The 21354-nt window shown below is 39.4% G+C and overlaps 1 protein-coding gene across 1 annotated transcript in view; it reads left to right on the top strand.

Moving 5' to 3' along the window:
* vimr2 (vimentin-related 2) overlaps positions 1-15286 on the top strand; it is a 36803-nt gene extending 21517 nt beyond the window's left edge. Inside the window, exons 8-10 of the mRNA XM_022684305.2 lie at positions 6008-6118; positions 6210-6334; positions 13906-15286. Coding sequence (XP_022540026.2) covers positions 6008-6118; positions 6210-6334; positions 13906-13948 — 279 coding nt within the window. The 3' untranslated portion in view covers positions 13949-15286. The remainder of the gene's footprint in view (positions 1-6007; positions 6119-6209; positions 6335-13905) is intronic.
* The last annotated feature ends 6068 nt before the right edge of the window (positions 15287-21354 follow it).

Below are 21354 nucleotides of genomic sequence, written 5' to 3'. Positions count from 1 at the left end.
CATCATCTGGTTGCACTGGAATCGACCCTTTACTGTAAATGATTACGAAAGTCTTGGTTAGTCAATCACTTCTGCTGCTTCTAAGCTAAACCAGAAGAGAGTATGAGCCACGTACTGAACGTAGAGGAGGGCTTTTCTCAGATAAATCTCACCAGAGACACGTTGTGAAGAGCTGCACTGTAGAGACACTGACACTGACTAAATCATCTTCAGCCATGTGGTTCTGTTTCCTGTAAGCCAGCAGTAGACTGTTGTAGGCTTGTACACGGGCATGCCACATGTCATGGGACAGGAACTAGCATTGTATTCCATGACTTTTGGCATGTCCCATGGAAGCTAAAGAACTCTGCAGTTATGTGTGGAGTAGGATGTGTGTGTGTGTGTGTGGGGGGGGGGGGGTCTTCTGCACTGAATATGGATTATCTGTTCATGTGGACAGATATAGCCAGACACTGCCGGTCACTGGCCAGTGTTCAACATCACTCACAAGATAACACCTTACAACTTGCAGGTGCATCTCAAAAAAAATTATAACATTGAAAAGTTACATTATTTCAGTAATTCAGTTCAGAATGTGAAACTCATATATTATTATATAGATGTATTACACAAAGAGTGATCTATTTTTTAAGAGTTTATTTCTTTTATTGTTGATTGGTTGATGATTTTGGCTTACAGCTAATGAAAACACATAAAAATCAAGTTTCTCAGAAAGTTAGAATATTATATAAATAAGACCGGTGCTTTTGGCAGTGTGGGCAGTGTGCCATGTCCTGCTAGAAAATGAAAGCCGCATCTCCATAAAAGTTATCAGCAGAGGGAAGCATGAAGTGCTGTAAGATTTTATGGGAAAACAAAACTGCACTGACTTTAGACTTGATAATAAAACACAGTGGATCAACACCAGCAGATGACATGTCTCTCCAAACCATCACTGATCATCAGTACATTTTACGTTTCATTTGTAAATCAAGGGAGCAGAGTCTGGAGGAAGAGTGGAGAGACACACAGTCCAAACTGCTCGAGGTCTAGTGTGAAGTTTCCACCAATCAGTGATGGTGACAACGTTTATGGAGATGCGGATTTCATTGTCCAGCAGGACTTGGCACACTGCCCACACTGCCAAAAATATCAGTTGGTCTTATATAATATTCACATTTTCTGAGACACTGATTTTTGGGTTTTCATTGGCTGTAATCCACTCAGTGTTTAATACATCTATATAATATATGAGTTTCACATTTGAACTGAATTACTGAAATAAAGTAACTGTTTTAAGTGTCTTTATGCCAGCTGGATGGGACATTTCAAGTTGTGCAGGCATTTAACATTCCATGGTCACACTTCATGTGTACCACAAATGTAGCACAGGTCATTCTCACTAATATTTCTTCTTTATTTATATTATTAACTACATTGTAGATTCATATAAAATATTTAAAAACTACGAAAAGCACATATGCATTTTGGTAGTAGACACACAAAAAAAAAATGTCCTTCAGAAACACCTGATATAAAAAAAAAACTCAGCCCAGGTGGTTTGGGGCGAGTTGGAGCGCAGTTAACATTTGTTGTATGAAACATCATTTGAATGCAGTTATTTCTATATATATATATATAATCAGTTCATTTATAGCCATTTATGAAACATTGGTTGATATTAGAAGCAGCAAAGTTTGAGAGACAGGAGCAGAATATTATAGCTGGATTAGTCGCTTAATCAAATAATAGCTCATAGTTTAACTGATTATATAAATAATCATTATAAGAGTTTGTGGCTCTACAGAGAAGAGCTCTCTGAGAGTGATCTTACCGTGACATGATTAGGATCCATTCATCCTCCACAGTTTACGTTCTAGAGGGCAGGAAAATCATCAGTTGGTCACAGCTGACACCTTTTCATTTACAACAATAAACACGGCGGTTTGGATGTGATTATGGCGGCTGTGGTGGAACTCCACTCTGAAAATAAACGCTTCCTCAAAACCTGCCCTGCCTGCGCTCATAATACACTGTGTTCTTCACTAATCTGCAACATGTGAAGCGGCCTGATGGACAGCCTGCTCTGCTCTGCTTCCTCCAGTCCCTCACTTTCTTACTTTCTAGAGAAGAATGAAAATATCAAAAAATGGGCAAAATGAAAAAATGTGGCTAATGAACATAGTTTTTGTAAGATTTTCACTTTTTTCACTGAATAAATTATATTTCTTTACTGTGTTTTAGTCTTGGTTTTTAAAACAAAAGCTATTACAAAACTACAAACTCAAAATATTTGTTAAACATTGTATATATTTAATATCCCAGCAGACGTACTGAGGAAGCACAATACATTTACCTCAGCAGTGCTATTCTTTAACAGCGATGCTATGATATTTTTATATATTTCAGCAGAACTTTTAAAGAAGAATATACATTTCAGCATCGCTGTTAGCCATACCTTTAGTTATCTAGCTATCTACATCAGCAGTGCTGTTCTGATCATACATTTACTTCAGCCTAGTGGTGTCCTAGTCACACATTAGCTAGCTACATAACTAACTAACTACCCCAGCAAGGCTATTTTAATCATAAATATATCTCAGTCATTCAATTCTAGTCAAACATCTGGCTAAGTAATTTTATTCATAATATTAGTTCAGCAGTGCTGTTTTAATCAGTCAAAAACATCATCTCAACTGTGCTGTTTGAGTCACATGTTAAGCTAGAGACCTCAGCAGTGTTATTTTCATAATATATTTACCACAGCAGTGCTGCTCAAGTCATATAGGCAGATAGCTTATTTGGAATTTACTCAGAGAAAGACAGTCAGTCTTTTGATAAACAGTTAGCTAGCAAGCTAGCTAGCTGACGTAGCTATGTTCCGTTATTTTAGTAACACAGCTAGTTTGTGAAGAGGTAGTAAACCTGTGATACAGAGAGTGTGATGCCAATTACTTTAGATCATTTAGTTTGTAAAAGTAGAGCTTAAACTGCAAAAATGAACTTAAACCTGCTGTTTTCCGGCTCCGTCTGCTGGCTCTCTTCCTCAGTCCCTGCTCTGTAAAAGTCTTGTATAGATTATTTGGTCAGACGAAAACCTTTTTTTTTTTTTTTTTTTTTAACTATTTCTGGTTGCCAAATATTTATTTTTGATGCATCCCAACTACTTTCTCTTTTTCTCTCTCTACCTGTCATGCATCTTTCTTATCTCTACCACACTTTCAGGATTTCTCCACCTCTTTGCCCTCTCTCTCTCTCTCTCTCTCTCTCTGATGTGCTGTGGTCAGTGATGGATGTCTGCAGGCTGGCTAAACAAACAGCTGATGGTGAAATCAGGCTCTGCTCTGCTCTGCTTGATCTGCTCCTGCTGCACATGTTATAAAAGAGGAATCCTCGGGTTTCTCCTGCCCGTTCAGACAGCGGGCAGAGAGCCAGCCCTCGCCAATCACACCGAACCCCCGAGCAGAGCGCCAGCCACCTCCGCCGGGCGGCTCACCAGCCCGGTAATAAGGCAGCTCTGAGGCTCCTGTGATCTACCTGAAAGAGAAACAGGGCCCACGCTCACCATCCATCTCTGCCAGCTGACTGTTTAGTTTACCTGATTACAGTAATTACTCACAGCGAGGGATTTTGCCCGAGGAGGGGCAGACGGCTCTCTGCGTTCTGTTTGTTGTAAAGGAGGACAGGCAACCTAAAAATTCCAGCAAGCTTTATGTGTACATGCATACTTTCTGTAATGATGGAATGGGCATCAATCAGTGACAGACAAGCAGAAATGTCAGCATGATATTCTTACCACCCCATGTGGCAACTCCTAATGACATGCGTGACTAGGGTGAGGAAATACGGAAAAAATGTCTTTATAGACTATTGCCCATATCAATATACTGCTTTGAAAAAAAAAGCACTTCAGTTTCTGAATTAGTTTCACTGATTTTGCTATTTATAGGTTTATGTTTGAGTGAAAGGAACATTTGTGTTTTATTCTATAAACTACAGACAACATTTTTCCCAAAGTCCAGATAAAAAGTTTAAAGTCTAGAGTTCAGAAATCAATATTTGGTGGAATAACCCTGGTTTTTAATCACAGTTTTTGTTCATGCATCTTGGCATCATGTTCTCCTCCACCAGTCTTACACACTGCTTTTGGATAATATGCCACTTCTGGTGCAAAGATTCAAGCAGTTCAGTTTGGTTTGATGATTTGTGATCATCCATCTTCCTCTTGAGTATATTCCAGAGGTTTTCAATTTGGTAAAATCAAAGTATCTCTTATTTTTTTCCAGAGCAGTATATTAATATTAATCTGTTGCTCTTATTATTACAGCTTCTCTCATTATTTTTTAACTATAAGGTGCACCAGATTATAAGGTGCACTATCAATAAACATCTGTTTCAAGAGCTTCTATTTATTTACAGGAAGCTTAGATTTCCAATATTTTGTCTAAGGTTGAGTTTAATAAAGTTTCTCCAGCACTAAGGCTGGGTGCAGCAGCATTAGCATTGGTTGCTAACTGCAGCGCTAGCGGGACGTAAATGCCACCCGACAGTGCAACACTGTGAAACCCTGAGTGTTCGAGTAACCCAGGGCGCTATCAGCTACCAGTTAATCCCACGTATCTTGTTTTAACTCAGTAAACACGCAGACTGCAGCCCAATATACTCACCTCTGAGTAGCAAAAGAGCCAGCGCTAAGTTTAGCGACTAATGCTAATGCTGCTGCACCCAGCCTTAGTTCTGGAGAAACTACACTGAAAACTCACCCTCCTTAATACTAAAAAAATACTGTTCCTTAAAACGTGACTGGATGAATTCATACGTAAGGTGCACCGGATTATAAGACACTAACGATTTATGGAAAAAGGATTTTAAGTTCACCTTATAGTCTGAAAAATACTAAATGAAAAAATGTGTACCCAGCTAACAATGGGCCTCATTTGTCAAGCAACTTGGAGGAAAAGTACTAATCTAAGATCAGCTCTCATCATCTGAGCTTGAACTGATCCTGGATCAGGACTCTTTATTTTGAGATGTTGGATAAATATGGGCCAATGTTTGTTCAGTAGGACCTTTTCTGAATGTTTAATCTGTCAAGTTTTCTGGATGTTCTTAGAACGTTTTTATTTCTTCTTACTATTAACTATTAACTATTGGTTGCTTGGTCGATTGTATGATTATTGCTTTGTTGGTTGGTTGGTTAATTGGTTGTTTGGTTGATTGGTTGTTTGGTTGATTGGTTGTTTGGTTGATTGGTTGCTTGGTTGGTTACTTTGTTGCTTGATAGGTTGGATGCTTGCTTAATTGGTTAGTTGGTTAATTAGTTGGTTGGTTGCTTGATTAACTGGTTAATTGTTTGGTTACTGGTTGATTGAATGGTTGGTTTGTTTATTTACTTGCTTAATAAGTTTGTTAATTAGTTGCTTGGTTAGTTGATTGGTTGGTTGGTTGCAATGTTAATTGGTTGTTTGATTGATTAGTTGGTTTCTTGGTTGCTTGATTGTATGATTATTGCTTTGTTGGTTGGCTAATTGGTTGCTTGGTTGCTTACTTAGTCACTTGGTTGCTTGGTATGGGTAAAACAGTATTAAAAGGATTATGAGAAGTGTCTGCAGACTAAATCAAGTCTGATTGTGCCTTTTTTTTTTTTTAGACATTTTAGTACTTGGTAGTAAAGAGACATTTCTTTCGGTGACTTTTTAGTATTGAATTTTGATACCCAGCCCTACTCAACAGGACAATTGACCTGATCTCCATGTTTTTTGGACTATGGGAGGAAACCCATGCAGACACAAGGAGAACATGATAACTCCACCCAGATAGGGACTTGAACCCAAGACCCCAGTGCTGGGAGGTAGACTTGCTAACCACTAAGCCACCATGCCAACAAAATGAGTTTACAGGAACCTAGATGGACTACAAAACAAATATCCTCAACTGTATACACATTAAAATGTTTGATTTAAACATTATTGTTATGCTTTTAGTTCTTCATCCGATTCATATCCATTTGTGTTGCATGTTCATCCAGGTTGCAGAGCTGCAGAAGGAAGTAGCTGAGCTGGAGAAGTACGGCGAGGATCTGGAGGCTGAGATTGAAGCTAAAAGAGAGGCTCATCTGCTAAAGATAGAGGAGCTGGAAGTAAGAACTCTGATCATTACACTGATATCTTCCATACCGGTCTCTCTAACAGGATCCAGCTGCTCACGCTCTGCTCACTCTGTCTGTTTAGACCCACATCAGCCAGCTGGAGGAAGACGAGGCTGACCTGCAGGAGCAGATAAAGGAGCAGACAGGCGACTACGAGGAGCTGCTCAGCCAGAAGATGACTCTGGATATAGAAATCGCTGCTTACAGGTAAGGTTCAGTATGATCAGAGCCGGTGTGAGCGATATAAAAAGTGATTTAGCAATCCGTAAGGCTTGTAAATGATCGATGAGAAGTGTATTTATTTGCAAGTTCATAATCAGGCCCAGTACACACAAATTTGGATATTTTTTCTCAGTTTTTAAAAAATATCTTCGTCTACACAGAAACGCCATACCACTCAAAAACGCTGAAATGAACAGGGATTCTCTAGGCATTCTGATGTTTTCTTGCAACTCCTCAGCAACAATTAATCATTTTCAAAATCTTCCATCCAGGCCTGGTCCAGAATCTCCGTTTGCGATAAGGTTCGTAGGTTACCTGCATGCAGTGCATTTTGGTGCCTCCGCTGTGTTAGGTAATGTGATATTAAATTAAGCTTAAATTAAGCTGTAAACATTTTAATAATACGCTAATAACAAAGAGAACATTACCGATCGAGGTGCTGATGAACGAGGTGTTCATGTTTCTGGATCATTCTAAACAGGTTAAGCTAAGTTTTCAGAAAGCTCTGTTTGGTTTTTAAAAATCTCCACAAGGCATTTTCAGTGACAAAAAATGCCATTTTCATGTGGACAGGAGGCCAAAACGGAGGAGACAAAAACTCCAGATTCGTGTGGACGGCGCCTCAGATTATTGCTGATATCTTATTATTCAGGTACCTTATTTTTCGGAATATATGAAGCCCTGTCCAGACAGGATTAGTTTCTCAGAGGGGCATCTGTGAAAAATATCCCACATTTTTACTCAGTGATAAAACCCTTGCATCTGGACTGCAATTGAAAAAACAGGAGGACCAGTACGTTTTTAGGCTCTCTCGGTCACGTGACATCGCAGCGTTCAGTAGCTCCTCCATTTCCACTCGCTGGTGTTTTTACATGGATCTCCATGAACACATGCGCCCAAAGTGTAATTATGGTGCGCGGCAGTGGACAAAAAGCTATTTTATTAAACGCGAGGAGACGAAACTCAGAGATGTGCATCCGGACGGGACTAAAATTACCGGAGGACCATGGAGTTTAGAGAAAAACAGTAGATAATTTAGCTTGTAATTTTCTCAGAGGACGTTCCGGGAATAAAATCACAGAGGACCCCCATAAAAGAGAAAATTACCCCAGGAACCCTGAGATACTAATCCCGTCCGGATAGGGTTTAAAATCTGGTGCACTTTATATATTAATTCTGGCTGTGCTTACTGTCCTCAAACCAATTTTATGTGGCACACGGCGTAGAGTAATACATAGTGTTGTAGACCCCAAACATCGGCCATATCAGTCAAAACATTTAAATAAACTGAAATGATTTACTCACCCAAATAATTGATTTTCATGAGAGAAATGTGTGTAGATTAACATCCAGGGCTCGTTTGACCTTGAAATAAAGTTTCAGTATAAAGTTTCTTATAAAGTTATATAGGACATGGTAAAAGTAAAGGGACATTCCACCTAACATTTTTTTGGTTAGTAGAATGTTTTCTAAACATTATAGTTAACATTCTTAGAACGTCACATTTCTGGATGTTCTTAGATTGTTTTTTTATTTGACGTTTTAGTTGTTCTGATGTTCTGATAACATCATTGCAACATCAATATTTAATTTTTTACTTTTGTTAATGTAATTTTTAACATTTCCAGAATTTTTTTATTCGTCTAACTGGGAAGGTTATGTGAGAAATTTTCTAATTCTAACATTGTGATGCAAACCATTTTTATTTCAAATGTTTTCAGAACGTTCCTGGAACATATTTCTGTAACTTTACAGGCTAATCTTCCAGGCTAAACATTCTAATGACATTGTCTATTAGCTGGGATTATTATTAGTTCCCGTTTTATGATATGTGGCATGTGTCATTATGTTGCTTTTATGTACAGCCCCCCCCAAAAGAAGCTCTACAGTATGTATTCTTAACACGTCTTTTTTTTCCATCAGATATGAGGAAGCGCTCAGTTCCTGCTGGGTTAAAATGAGATTCCCAGTAGAGAGAGTGAGAATAGGACAGATGAGGTCATTGTGAAGGACAGCACCTGAATAAACCGCTGTTTAGATGAAGGCATTCCTTACAATAACAAGCTCACTTCCTCAGCCAGACCCGACCGCAGGAAACAGCAGCCGTCTGCAGTCGGAGAAAAAGTGATGCCATTTCCTGTATCCCTGAAGACGCGTGCTCCTGCACCACCTTCGCATTGTGAGCGCTCACCTGCTGGTATGCAGCGTGACGCATGCAGGCCGCTGTGACCTGCTGCAATGGAAGTTCGATGCAGCAGCCCTCAGTAGATAGTAGCAGGAGCTCGCCGGAGGATCTTCCTCACAGGAAGTGGCCGCCTTGTACACAATGGCTCATTAAGAGTGGTGGGGGGTGTGTTGGGGGGGTGCTTGGCCTGTTAGGGTTGTTAACGTTATAGATCCATAAATAGCATTTCTAAAAAATTACAGAATATAATTTACCCCAGGAAAAAAAAAAACATTATTTAAAGTAATATAACATTTTTCTTTCCGGGGCTTATAAGTGGCCCAGCTGTCTAACTGCAAACCAAGGTAGATTATGTACAGTTAATTTGGTTTGTAGAATATAAATAAGGGTTAATCTATAGTCACAGTATATACAGCTACAACAGCCGCCCCTTTTTCTTCTTCTGTTTTTAATGTGTGACTGTAGCCTGCCTCAAATTTCTGTAATTGGTCCAAAAGTCTCCAAAAAAGTTTCTTCCCACTGCACTGTAAAAAAAGTTCACTTAAAGCTCCACTAGGTAGGATTGAGATTTTGTGCTCGTGGGCTCCCTCTACAGTTGCAGAGTGTAATAAATGTTTCAGGCGGATTAGTTTCTCTTTCTCGTTTTCTGGCTTTCACAGATATATTCGGTCTCTTTCCAGCTTCTGCCAGAGTGTCTGTATGTTAGTTTGTAGAGAATGAACCAGTAGTCCTTGTAGAACTGTTAGAACTAAAGGTCGGAAAGCAGGTCGCAGTTCTCGCGAGCGTTGGTCGCGGCCGCCTCGGAAAACTTACAGAGTCTGGTTTGAGCTCAGAGGAGCTCCGGCACAGAGACGAGAGCACCGCTATTCCTCCTATTACACCTCAATGCAGCGCTGCAGTGAGTTTCAAGCTGTAATTTCACTTCTTTAAAAAGATCAAAAATCAAGAAAATCCAACCTAGTGCTGCTTTAACTCAAAACTGATTACCTAAAACTTATAACTTATAAAATGTAATATTCATTTTATGTGCAGTGACCTTAACAAAATATACATATAGATTTTAAATTAGGTTTTTCAGAACTTATTTATTATATATATATATATATATATATATATATATATATATATATATATATATATATATATATATATATATATATATATACACTGCTCAAAAAAATAAAGGGAACACTCAAATAACACATCCTAGATCTGAATGAATGAAATATTCTCATTGAATACTTTGTTCTGTACAAAGTTGAATGTGCTGACAACAAAATCACACAAAAATCATCAATGGAAATCAAATTTATTAACCAATGGAGGCCTGGATTTGGAGCCACACACAAAATTTAAGTGAAAAAACACACTACAGGCTGATCCAACTTTAATGTAATGTCCTTAAAACAAGTCAAAATGAGGCTCAGTATTGTGTGTGGCCTACACGTGCCTGTATGACCTCCCTACAACGCCTGGGCATGCTCCTGATGAGGTGGCGGATGGTCTCCTGAGGGATCTCCTCCCAGACCTGGACTAAAGCATCCGCCAACTCCTGGGCAGTCTGTGGTGCAACGTGACGTTGGTGGATGGAGCGAGACATGATGTCCCAGATGTGCTCAATCGGATTCAGGTCTGGGGAACGGGCGGGCCAGTCCATAGCTTCAATGCCTTCATCTTGCAGGAACTGCTGACACACTCCAGCCACATGAGGTCTAGCATTGTCCTGCATTAGGAGGAACCCAGGGCCAACCGCACCAGCATATGGTCTCACAAGGGGTCTGAGGATCTCATCTCGGTACCTAATGGCAGTCAGGCTACCTCTGGTGAGCACATGGAGGGCTGTGCGGCCCTCCAAAGAAATGCCACCCCACACCATTACTGACCCACTGCCAAACCGGTCATGCTGAAGGATGTTGCAGGCAGCAGACCGCTCTCCACGGCGTCTCCAGACTCTGTCACGTCTGTCATGTGCTCAGTGTGAACCTGCTTTCATCTGTGAAGAGCACAAGGCGCCAGTGGCGAATTTGCCAATCCTGGTGTTCTCTGGCAAATGCCAAGCGTCCTGCACGGTGTTGGGCTGTGAGCACAACCCCCATCTGTGGACGTCGGGCCCTCATACCATCCTCATGGAGTCGGTTTCTAACCGTTTGTGCAGACACATGCACATTTGTGGCCTGCTGGAGGTCATTTTGCAGGGCTCTGGCAGTGCTCCTCCTGTTCCTTCTTGCACAAAGGCGGAGGTAGCGATCCTGCTGCTGGGTTGTTGCCCTCCTACGGCCTCCTCCACGTCTCCTGGTGTACTGGCCTGTCCCCTGGTAGCGCCTCCAGCCTCTGGACACTACGCTGACAGACACAGCAAACCTTCTTGCCACAGCTCGCATTGATGTGCCATCCTGGATGAGCTGCACTACCTGAGCCACTTGTGTGGGTTGTAGAGTCCGTCTCATGCTACCACGAGTGTGAAAGCACCACCAACATTCAAAACTGACCAAAACATCAGCCAGACAGCATAGGTTCTGAGAAGTGGTCTGTGGTCCCCACCTGCAGAACCACTCCTTTATTGAGTGTGTCTTGCTAATTGCCAATAATTTCCACCTGTTGTCTATTCCATTTGCACAACAGCAGGTGAAATTGATTGTCAATCAGTGTTGCTTCCTAAATGGACAGTTTAATTTCACAGAAGTTTGATTTACTTGGAGTTATATTGTGTTATTTGAGTGTTCCCTTTATTTTTTTGAGCAGTGTATATATATATATATATATATATATATATATATATATATATATATATATATATATATATATATATATATATATAATATAGTTATGTAAAATATAGTATATAATATATATAATAGTATATATTATATATAATGTAGTATATAATATTTTTAAATATGAATTGCTTGGTGCCAGAAGCCAGTGGGAAAGAAGCTGCCAATGGCAACAGACTAAACTTAAGTTGATTTAACTCAAAGATCTCTGTTTGAAAGTACAGCATGTTGCCACAAATGTTCACTTAACTCAACTTAAATAGTTGAGTAATGTTTAGAAATATCAAATTTTTACTTTTCTTCAATGTGATGAACTTTTATGTTGCTGCTACTTCCCTACTCCTTTTTATATTAGAGGTTTTTATCTTGTTATCTATTTCATTCATATTATATTTTATTCTTATATTACTGTTATTTTCTGTCATTTTATGTACATAATTACAGTTTCGTTCTACCTCATGTAACACACGCAATGTGAATGACAAAGTCTCCTTAAATCCCTGAATCTTGAACCCATGTGTTAGTGTTAGATATCACAGAACAGGTGTTTAGTGTTCTCCTCCAAGCGTGTTGATCCGTCCAAACACAATACATTAATCCAAATTTGAGAACATGTGATGTGGTTGGCTGGCTTTACTCTAGCATCTTATGGAAAGCATGTGTTTCACATGTGTTGGCCCTTTATCGTGAGATTTGGAAGAAATATTGAGACAAATCTATGAGATTAAAAGTGATATGTAGCTCTACCACAGTTTAACAATCTGCTTCAAATTAACATCGGGCAACATTTTTAATTTTTAATTCTCTTCCAGAAAACTGACTAAATAACAGATGAATAATTTCTGCCTATGATTTAGAAAGCATTTGGCTCTGAAGGCCCCGGTGACTGAAATCTGCTAATACTAGTGAAATTTCCTGAAAGCTGTTTCACTACAGGCACGTCAGCATGGCTCTCCGCCCTGGAACAGTTTTCACTGTTGAATCAGCAGCATTTCCAGTGTTGCTCAACACAGACATACTGTACACCACTTTGCTTTTCTGATGTGAACAGTGGTCTCTGAAGACCACCCATAGCCTCAAATATCACCCTTAAAATGTAGTGGTGCATAGTGATCATAGTTCTGAGACGTATTTTTCCTCACAGATTAGCAGAGCAAATTAAAAACCTCTGTTTACTCAGACTCCGCCTCTTTTCCAAATGACGGAAAGCGTCGTATCCCCAGCTCTAATACAGATCAGCTAACAGACACCTGTGCTGGCCAGCATTATGATGGGATTAATAAAGGAAGAGAGCGCCATCTACTGTCCACATCTAAAAAGAGCATGACCAATTGTGCCCGCTCGGACTCTGGCTGCTGATGGCGAAGCAGCATGATCCGGGATTGGAACTCTCAATCCCCAGGCCATCCCATACTTTTGTCATTGTGGTTTGCAATTTACTTATTTTTTGAGCATGGTGTTGATTTCACCAGGGCTTAACATGCTTATTTTAATACATGGTGTGTACTGTAATTAGCCCTGTGTACTGCATACTGTATGGAAAAGCATTATAGAGCAAATAGAGTTTTAAATTAAGAATCTGCCTTTACTGTTAGATTTTGTCTGCATGTCAAAATATAAGATCATGTCTTTAAATATTGTGCTACAGGTGCATCTCCACAAAAAAAAAGTTTCAGTATTTCAGTTCAAAAAGTGAAACTCATATATTATATAGATGTATTAAACACAGAGTGATCCATTTTAAGCTTTACAGCCAATGAAAACCCAAAAATCAGTGGGCAGTGTGCCAAGTCCTGCTGGAAAATGAAATCCACATCTCCAATAAAGTTGTCAGTAGCAGAGGGAAGCTGTAAGGTATGAAGTGCTGTAAGATTTTGTGGGAAAACAAAACTGCACTGACTTTAGACTTGATAATAAAACACAGTGGATCAACACCAGCAGATGACATGTCTCTCCAAACCATCACTGATTGGTGGAAACTTCACACTAGACCTCGAGCAGTTTGGACTGTGTGTCTCTCCACTCTTCCTCCAGACTCTGCTCCCTTGATTTACAAATTAAATGTACAATTTACTGATGAACATTTTAGTTTTGTTTTCCCACAAAATCTTACAGAACTTCATGTTTTCCTCTGCTACTGACAACTTTTATGGAGATGTGGATTTCATTTTCCAGCAGGACTTGGCACACTGCCCACACTGCCAAAAGTACCAATTGGTCTTATATAATATTCTAATTTTCTGAGACACTGATTTTTGGGTTTTTATTGGCTGTAATGTGCGTAGTACATCTATATAATACATGAGTTAAGTAACTTTACAATGATATTACATTTTTTTAAGATGCACCTGTACCTTTTAGTATTAGTACGCTCTACACAACTGGGACACAATCTCCTCAAATGTTTTATTTGAGTGAACTTTCGCCGCCCTACGCCGGTTCTGAGAAGGTCAAACATAGCTTGTGACTGAAGTCAATGTTCTGGAATGAAGTCTGAAGCATTGCTCAGCCATGAGTGCCCCTTCGCCCTGGGCTAGAATAGGGAAAAAATGCTGCAATGTGACTTGAGTTGTTTCTCTTCTTTTTCCTTCTCCCAGGGGCTTGGTGGAGGAGGAAGAGGAGAGACTCTGCTACCTGTGAGTGGAGGAGAGAGAAGAGAGAGAGCAAAAGAGAGAGAGAGAGAGGCCAGGCCCAGACCCAGACGCTCTCTTGTGGATTGGTGCAGAAAAAGTGAAAAGCTAATATAGACTTACTTCAGCTGTAAAAGTGAGTCAGACAAGCTAAAAAAAGCTTCACACGCAGCCGTCTGAGCAAACGCAGACCTCCAGCCGCAGATAAATGGCATCTGGGCTGTCTTTCCAGACCATTGATAATGCTTGCTGCAGTCGGTGGCGTGTAATCTCGGGTCCTGAAAGACAGTGCTGGCTGTGATGTGTGTGTCGGAGGGGGGTGGAGATGGGAGGTTTTGTGTCTGATGCTGCGTTTCATTTAAACTCAGATTTTTCCAGAATTTAACAGAATTATTTAAAAAAAAAAAGAGCAGAATTTAATTATACAGTACTGTGTAAATGTTTTAGGCACCTGTGGGAATTTCAGTAAAGAAAAGCTTCTTATCTGTGAAGTAAATGTTTATTAGCACCAGCATTACAGGAAAAAATAAAAACAGCAATTTTACAAAAATCAGAGCTTTTACAGCCCGGTTTTCCTTAAAACAACATCTCCTAATCTCTCCTCCTCATCTGAGTTTAATGGAGTTTAATTTCTAGTTCTCATCATATCAAGTTTGGACACTTAAATTATTTTTTTTTTTCCTCATTATTTTAAAATGTTCTACATTGCAGGCTAACATTAAAGTCATCCAAACCATGAAAAAAAACATATGAATGAACATATTATTTGCAAAACAGAATATGTTCAAAGTAGCACATCTTGCTTATATAGAGACAGGTTTGCACGTTTCTGCTGGATTTTCTCAGTCAGTTTTATGATGTAGAGTCACCTGGAATTCAGGCTTTCAGTTAACAGCTGTGCTGAACTCATCAAGAGTTAATTACTTGCCTCTTAATTAAGCTCAATCAATCTGAAACATTTCAAGAACTTTGAAAGTGCAGTTGGAAAGCCAATCAAAAACGTTGGTGATGATGGAATGATGGAACTGGCACTCATCAGGACCACTACAGGAAAGGAAGACCAAGAGTTACTTCTGTTGTTTCTAGTTCTCATCATATTAATCAACAGCTGGTTTGGTAAATAATTGGTAAATGTGGTAAATCAGGTGAGCTGCTGACGGAACTGAACATCATATATATATATATATATATATACACACATGCTGACTGAGGAGCATCCAGGAGAAATCTGGAACTATTACACTTTGTTCTTCAGCTTCAGGCTCACAGGATATAAAAAACATACTTATAGATAAAAATTAATCAGAATGGTCCCACTTTATAATAAGTGTCCCTAAATACTATGTAGTTATACAGTAACAATCCATGTAACTACAGTGTAACTACTAATGAAGTACACATTGTTACAGATTAACTACAGAGGAACAGGGTATGTAATTACACATGTGTATTAATGTTAATTTTGACTTGTGTAAGTACACATGCACCAGGGGGAGTGTACTTACACAAGTAATAGATCAAGTGTACTTACACATGTGTAACAACGTGTGTGTACTCAATAAGCCCTAATTACATACTAGATAATAGCTGTTGGATAAGTTTATACTCAACTTATTACACACATTGTTACACATGTGTAATTACATAACCTGTTCCTCTGTAGTTAATCTGTAACCATGTGTACTTCTTCAGTAGTTACACTGTAGTTACATGTGTTGTTACTATGTAACTACATAGTACTTAGCGACACTTATTATAAAGTGGGACCAAAAGAATCCCTTGTTACGTTTTACTGTGTGTATGTTTATTTGCATCTGTTTAAATCATATGTGGTGTTTTTTTTTTTTTTGGTAAAAAACACTCATATTGCTAAAGATAAATACATTTGTGTAATATATGCTTTAGTGCCTAAAACTTTTGCACAGTACTGTATATATTCATATATTGCCTTTTACAGCAAATACGTTGTACAAAAGGATATTGAAAGTACTTATAGTCTCACTACATCAGTTGCAGTTTCTAATTTGACTATATAATGTACCAGTCAAAAGTTTGGACACTTAAATTCTTTTTTTTTCCTCATTATTTTAAAATGTTCTACATTGCAGGTTAACATTAAAGTCATCCAAACTGTGGATGAACATATTATTTGCAAAACAGAATATGTTTCATATTTTAGATTCTTCAAAGTAGCACCTCTTGCTTATATAGAGATAGTTTTGCACGTTTCTGCTGGATTTTCTCAGTCAGATTTATGAGGTAGAGTCAGTTAACAGCTGTGCTGAACTCCTCAAGAGTTAATTATTTGAATTTCTTGCCTCTTAATTAAGCTCAATCAATCTGAAACATTTCAAGAACTTTGAAAGTGCAGTTGCAAAGCCAATCAAAAACGTCAAAAACCCATCAGGACTGCTTCCTGAAAGAAAGACCAAGAGTTACTTCTGTTGTTGCACAGGATAAATTCATCAGTTGCAGTACCACAAATAAATGCATCTAAATGTTTCTTCACAGAATATTTAGGTTTGTTTAACACTTTTAGGTTACTAAATAATTCCTTATGTGTTCCTTTAAAGTCTGGATCGCTTCACTATTCATTTACAATCTAAGAAATAAAAAAAAACTTTTAACTGGTACAGTATATGTATATGTATATGTGTCCCCTTATATCTTGTTTCTCTTGTTAGTCTTGGGAATTTTTAATCACCATTTAAGTGTCTAACATAACCAGCTTGTTAAACTCATGATTAAATCCTTTGCTCAGTCTAATTTATTCTTATTCTCTATGTTTTTTCTCCTTTTCTCCTGACCTGAGGTAAAGTCTATAGCTAGTCTGTACTATGAATGATTTCTCTCTCTCTACCTAACGTCTCCTCTGAGGACTCTCATAAACGTCCTTCCTTTAACTGTGCTTGAGTTATAGCCTCTCTTATACATCTCTCTCATTCATCTTCATACTTAGCTTCACATGTTAGCGCTCTGTGCTACCAGATCCCCTTATCGCAGGGGTCTATAACTTTTTTTTGCTGGGGGCCAGACGGAGAAGTGTATGTACAGCCATGGGCCAGAGACGCTAATAAAACACTGCAATAAAACAAATATTGAAATATACTACTTACGATTTTCTTGATTACTATCATTTACACACCATTTTACTTGATTTACTTATCTTTATTTATCTTTGACAGTGTAGTGTGAACTAAGATTTTTCAAATTGATGTTTTATTTCACATTGTCTCTCACTATTATACTCCATTATGGCAACACTCTCGCCGCTTTTAGACTCTTTGGCCCGTTTTCTGCACTACAACTGCGTATTCTCACCGCTTTTAGACTCTTTGGCTTGTTTTCTGCACTACAACTGAACGCTCTTGTCGCTTTTAGACTCTTTAGCCTGTTTTCTGCACTACAACTGAGCACTCTCTCCGCTTTTAGACTCTTTGGCACATTTTCTGCACTACAACTGTGTACTCTCGCCGCTTTTAGACTCTTTGGCCCGTTTTCTGCACTACAACTGAGCACTCTCTCCGCTTTTAGACTCTTTGGCCCGTTTTCTGCACTACAACTGAGCACTCTCTCCGCTTTTAGACTCTTTGGCACATTTTCTGAGCTACAACTGCGCACTCTCGCCGCTTTTAGACTCTTTGGCTCGTTTTCTGTGCTACAACTGTGTACTCTCGCCGCTTTTAGATTCTTTGGCCCGTTTTCTGCGCTACAACTGTGTACTCTCGCCGCTTTTAGATTATTTGGCTCGTTTTCTGTGCTACAACTGTGTACTCTCGCCGCTTTTAGATTCTTTGGCCCGTTTTCTGCACTGCAACTGTGTACTCTCACCACTTTTAGACTCTTTGGCTCGTTTTCTGTTCTACAACTGTGTACTCTCACCGCTTTTAGACTCTTTGGCCCGTTTTCTGCGCTACAACTGATCACTCTCGCCGCTTTTAGACTCTTTGGCCCGTTTTCTGCACTACAACTGCGTACTCTCACCGCTTTTAGAATTTTTGGCCCGTTTTCTGCACTACAACTGTGTACTCTTGCCGCTTTTAGACTCTTTGGCTTGTTTTATGTGCTACAACTGTGTACTCTCACCGCTTTTAGACTCATTGGCTTGTTTTCTGTGCTACAACTGCGCACTCTCTCCGCTTTTAGACTCTTTGGCTCGTTTTCTGTGCTACAACTGCGCACTCTTGCCGCATTTAGACTCTTTGGCCCGTTTTCTGAGCTACAACTGATCACTCTCACAGCTTTTAGACTCATTGGCTCATTTCCTGTGCTACAACTGAGCACTCTCTCCGCTTTTAGACGCTTTGGCTCGTTTTCTGTGCTACAACTGTGCACTCTCTCCGCTTTTAGACTCTTTGGCTCGTTTTCTGTGCAACAACTGCGCACTCTTGCCGCATTTAGACTCTTTGGCCCGTTTTCTGCACTACAACTGTACATTCTTGCCGCTTTTAGACTCTGTGCCTCTGTGCTACAACTGCGTACTCTCTCCGCTTTTAGACTCTTTGGCCCGTTTTCTGACACCTAGCGTTCAAACTTTGAATCTCACATTATAAAAACCTGCTTAACAGCGGGCCAACTTTCATTTTATTTCTAAAATACCTCGCAGGCCGCTCCAAAAAAAGGAAAAGGGCCACAAATGGACCACAGGCCGTAGTTTGGACACCCCTTCCTTATTGCTTACAGCTTATAGCTATAGTGTTAGCTCTGTAGCTAAGGCTAAAAGATAAAATGTGGCTAATAATGCATCAGAAATGACTAGTGAACTGGCTGGATGTAAGCTAGCCGAGCTGACACCTCTAATTGTGTGGATATGAAACATGGCAGACGGGGAGGAAGCCACTCTGTCTTTAGGGGCCCTTGTTTTTGCTAGTCAGGCTCTTCATCATTCAAACTGCTTCAGGGCACCAGATCTTTGAGTTACACCCCCAACCACACACACACACAAACATGCACACACAGAGTCCAGGCCTTCTGGGACCTTCTGGTGAAGTATGGCACATTTAGCCAGGCCTCCTGGACATGCCTGCAGAGCTCCAGACGTTCCATGTTCCTGATGTTCCAGAGGTTTCTAGAGGTGGTTCTAGTGGCGGGATCCCTGTCCTGTCAATGATTTTGTTAAAAATGCATGTAAAGATTAGTAAGGTGGATTTCTATGCAAGAAATTAACACAAAAATATCCAATCTGCAATCAAAATGGCAGATTATGTGCACATACAAGAAAAAAAATGATCAGAAGTAAATAAAAGACTCCAGAGGCAGCAAAATCCACAGAAAATCCATAAAAATGAAAGCAAATCCTGGCAAATCCATACACAAATAATTTTCTTATATCTCTGGAAAAAAGAGACCCATTCAGACCTCCAATAATACAAAGAAAACAATTTTATATTCATAAAGTTCAAAAATTAATATTTGGTGGAATAACCCCATTTTTTAATCACAGTTTTCATGCATCTTGGCACATTCTCCTCCACCAGTCTTACACACTGCTTTTGGATACCTTTATGCCTTCACTCCTGGTGCAAAAAATTAAGCAGTTCAGTTTGGTTTGATGGCTTGTGATCATCCATCTTCCTCTTGATTACATTCAAAGTTTTCAATTTGGTCAAATGAAAGAGTCTTATTTCTTTTCAGAGCTGTATATTTGATATAGTTTTTCTTTATTGAATTTGCAACGAATGCACTTTTTTAAGTCGTCAAGTAGTTTTATTGTCAGTACTGCATGTGTACAGGACATACAGAGAATTGAAATCATTTTACTTTCCTTGCCAAAGTTACAGCAAGTACAGCAAGATAAGATTATTAATATAAAAGAATGATAGACCCTAAATGTACAATACAACAAAAACACAGACAGACATACATAAGTGTTTGAACATGGTGTGTCTGGGGTAATAATACTTGGCCCCTCAATGATTATTGTGGCCCCTTACTAGGAAAAATCTTAGATCCGACACTGGCCCCTGTGCTGTTTTGCGGAAATCCAAAAAAGTCAAACCAAAAGATCTGCTTATGTTTGGTAATTAATCATGAATATCAATTATGAATCAAGCCTTTACTTCTGGTTAAGACTGAAATTTGAATCATGATTTTAAAAGTTTAAATGCTGGTGCTTCTCTAATTGTTTGCTATACTTCAACTTCTACAGAAGTATCTTAAACTCTAGTAACTATACTTCTACCTACAGAGTGATGAATGGAGATACTTTTAACACCTTTGTTGTCGTTGTGATATTAACCAATACTATCACTGGCCTCTTTAAAAAAATTGAATTATGGGAGGAAGTTGGGGCCAAACTTTATTAAAAATAAAATGATAATTTTGCATTAAAATATACATTACATATGTTGATGCGTTAACATAGACAACACTAGTTGCTTTCTGTTTCTCCCTGCCTTTTTTTTTTTTCTCTCTCTCTCTCTCTCTCTCTCGTTTCTTTCTCTCTTTCTCTCTCTCTCTCTCTCTCTCTGTCTTTATCAGACACTAACAAACACCCTATTATAATTCCTAATTTGTTTGCCGCTCGCCAAAATCCCTGCAAATTAGATTTGATAAATTAAAAGCGTTTGTACACATCAATAATGTATTTTCCTATGCAAATACGCTGCATCGTATTAATTCCTAAACAGTTTAATCACTCTGTCCATTTTCATAATTCAACTTCTGCAGCTCTGTGAAAAACAAGTGCGTATCTGGGCCGCGATGGCCTCATTAAAATGGAAATGATTGCTCTTTGGCTGGGCTCTCTGAAACAGTGATTTAATGGGCCGATTGTTGATTAAAGAGCTGCTGCTGGTGCTGCTGGTGCTGCTGGTGTTTGTGGAAGCGAATCTCCAGGCCCGGCACTTACCCTCCGCCCGCCGGACCCTGATAGCCGTTAACCCTCGCGGCTCAACGCTGACTTTCAGGTCAGAGGTCGCTCCTCCCCTCGGACCCCGGACCTCGGCTCTTCGGGCACGGGGTCGGTCATCAAAGCCGGGTCTGGGGTCGGCGGTCAGCGAGCGGACCGGGCCAGGCCTCCTAATCCCCGCGGCCTTGATGAGGACGGAGCGCAGAGAAAAGACAACAAACAAAGACGTGACTTTTAGAATATCTGATTATTAAAGCCTGTTTCTAGTAATTCCTAGATTTCACAGAGGATCAAGACGCAGTATTGGTAGCTCTGTTCACACAGACGGAATTTATAACAGGATTTCCTGCTGGTTTCTGATTGGATGTTGGTAAACCAGAATTAAATTATAAAGGAATGTGTCAACATACTATATGGATTGGCTCTAAAACAAATTTGGTTAGCTAACAAACACTTGCTAACAATTTCAACAGAAATTTATAAATGTTTATTTTAAGCATTTTTAACAGGCATTAATGTTTTTTAATGGAATTTCCAACCCATGTGGGTTTTTGTTTTTACAGTGA

The sequence above is a fragment of the Astyanax mexicanus genome, chromosome 10 (genome assembly GCF_023375975.1).
Source record: "Astyanax mexicanus isolate ESR-SI-001 chromosome 10, AstMex3_surface, whole genome shotgun sequence".
In the NCBI taxonomy this organism is placed as follows: Eukaryota; Metazoa; Chordata; class Actinopteri; order Characiformes; family Acestrorhamphidae; genus Astyanax; species Astyanax mexicanus.
Note: the sequence above shows the minus strand (reverse complement) of the source record. Positions and strands in the feature narration are given on the sequence as shown.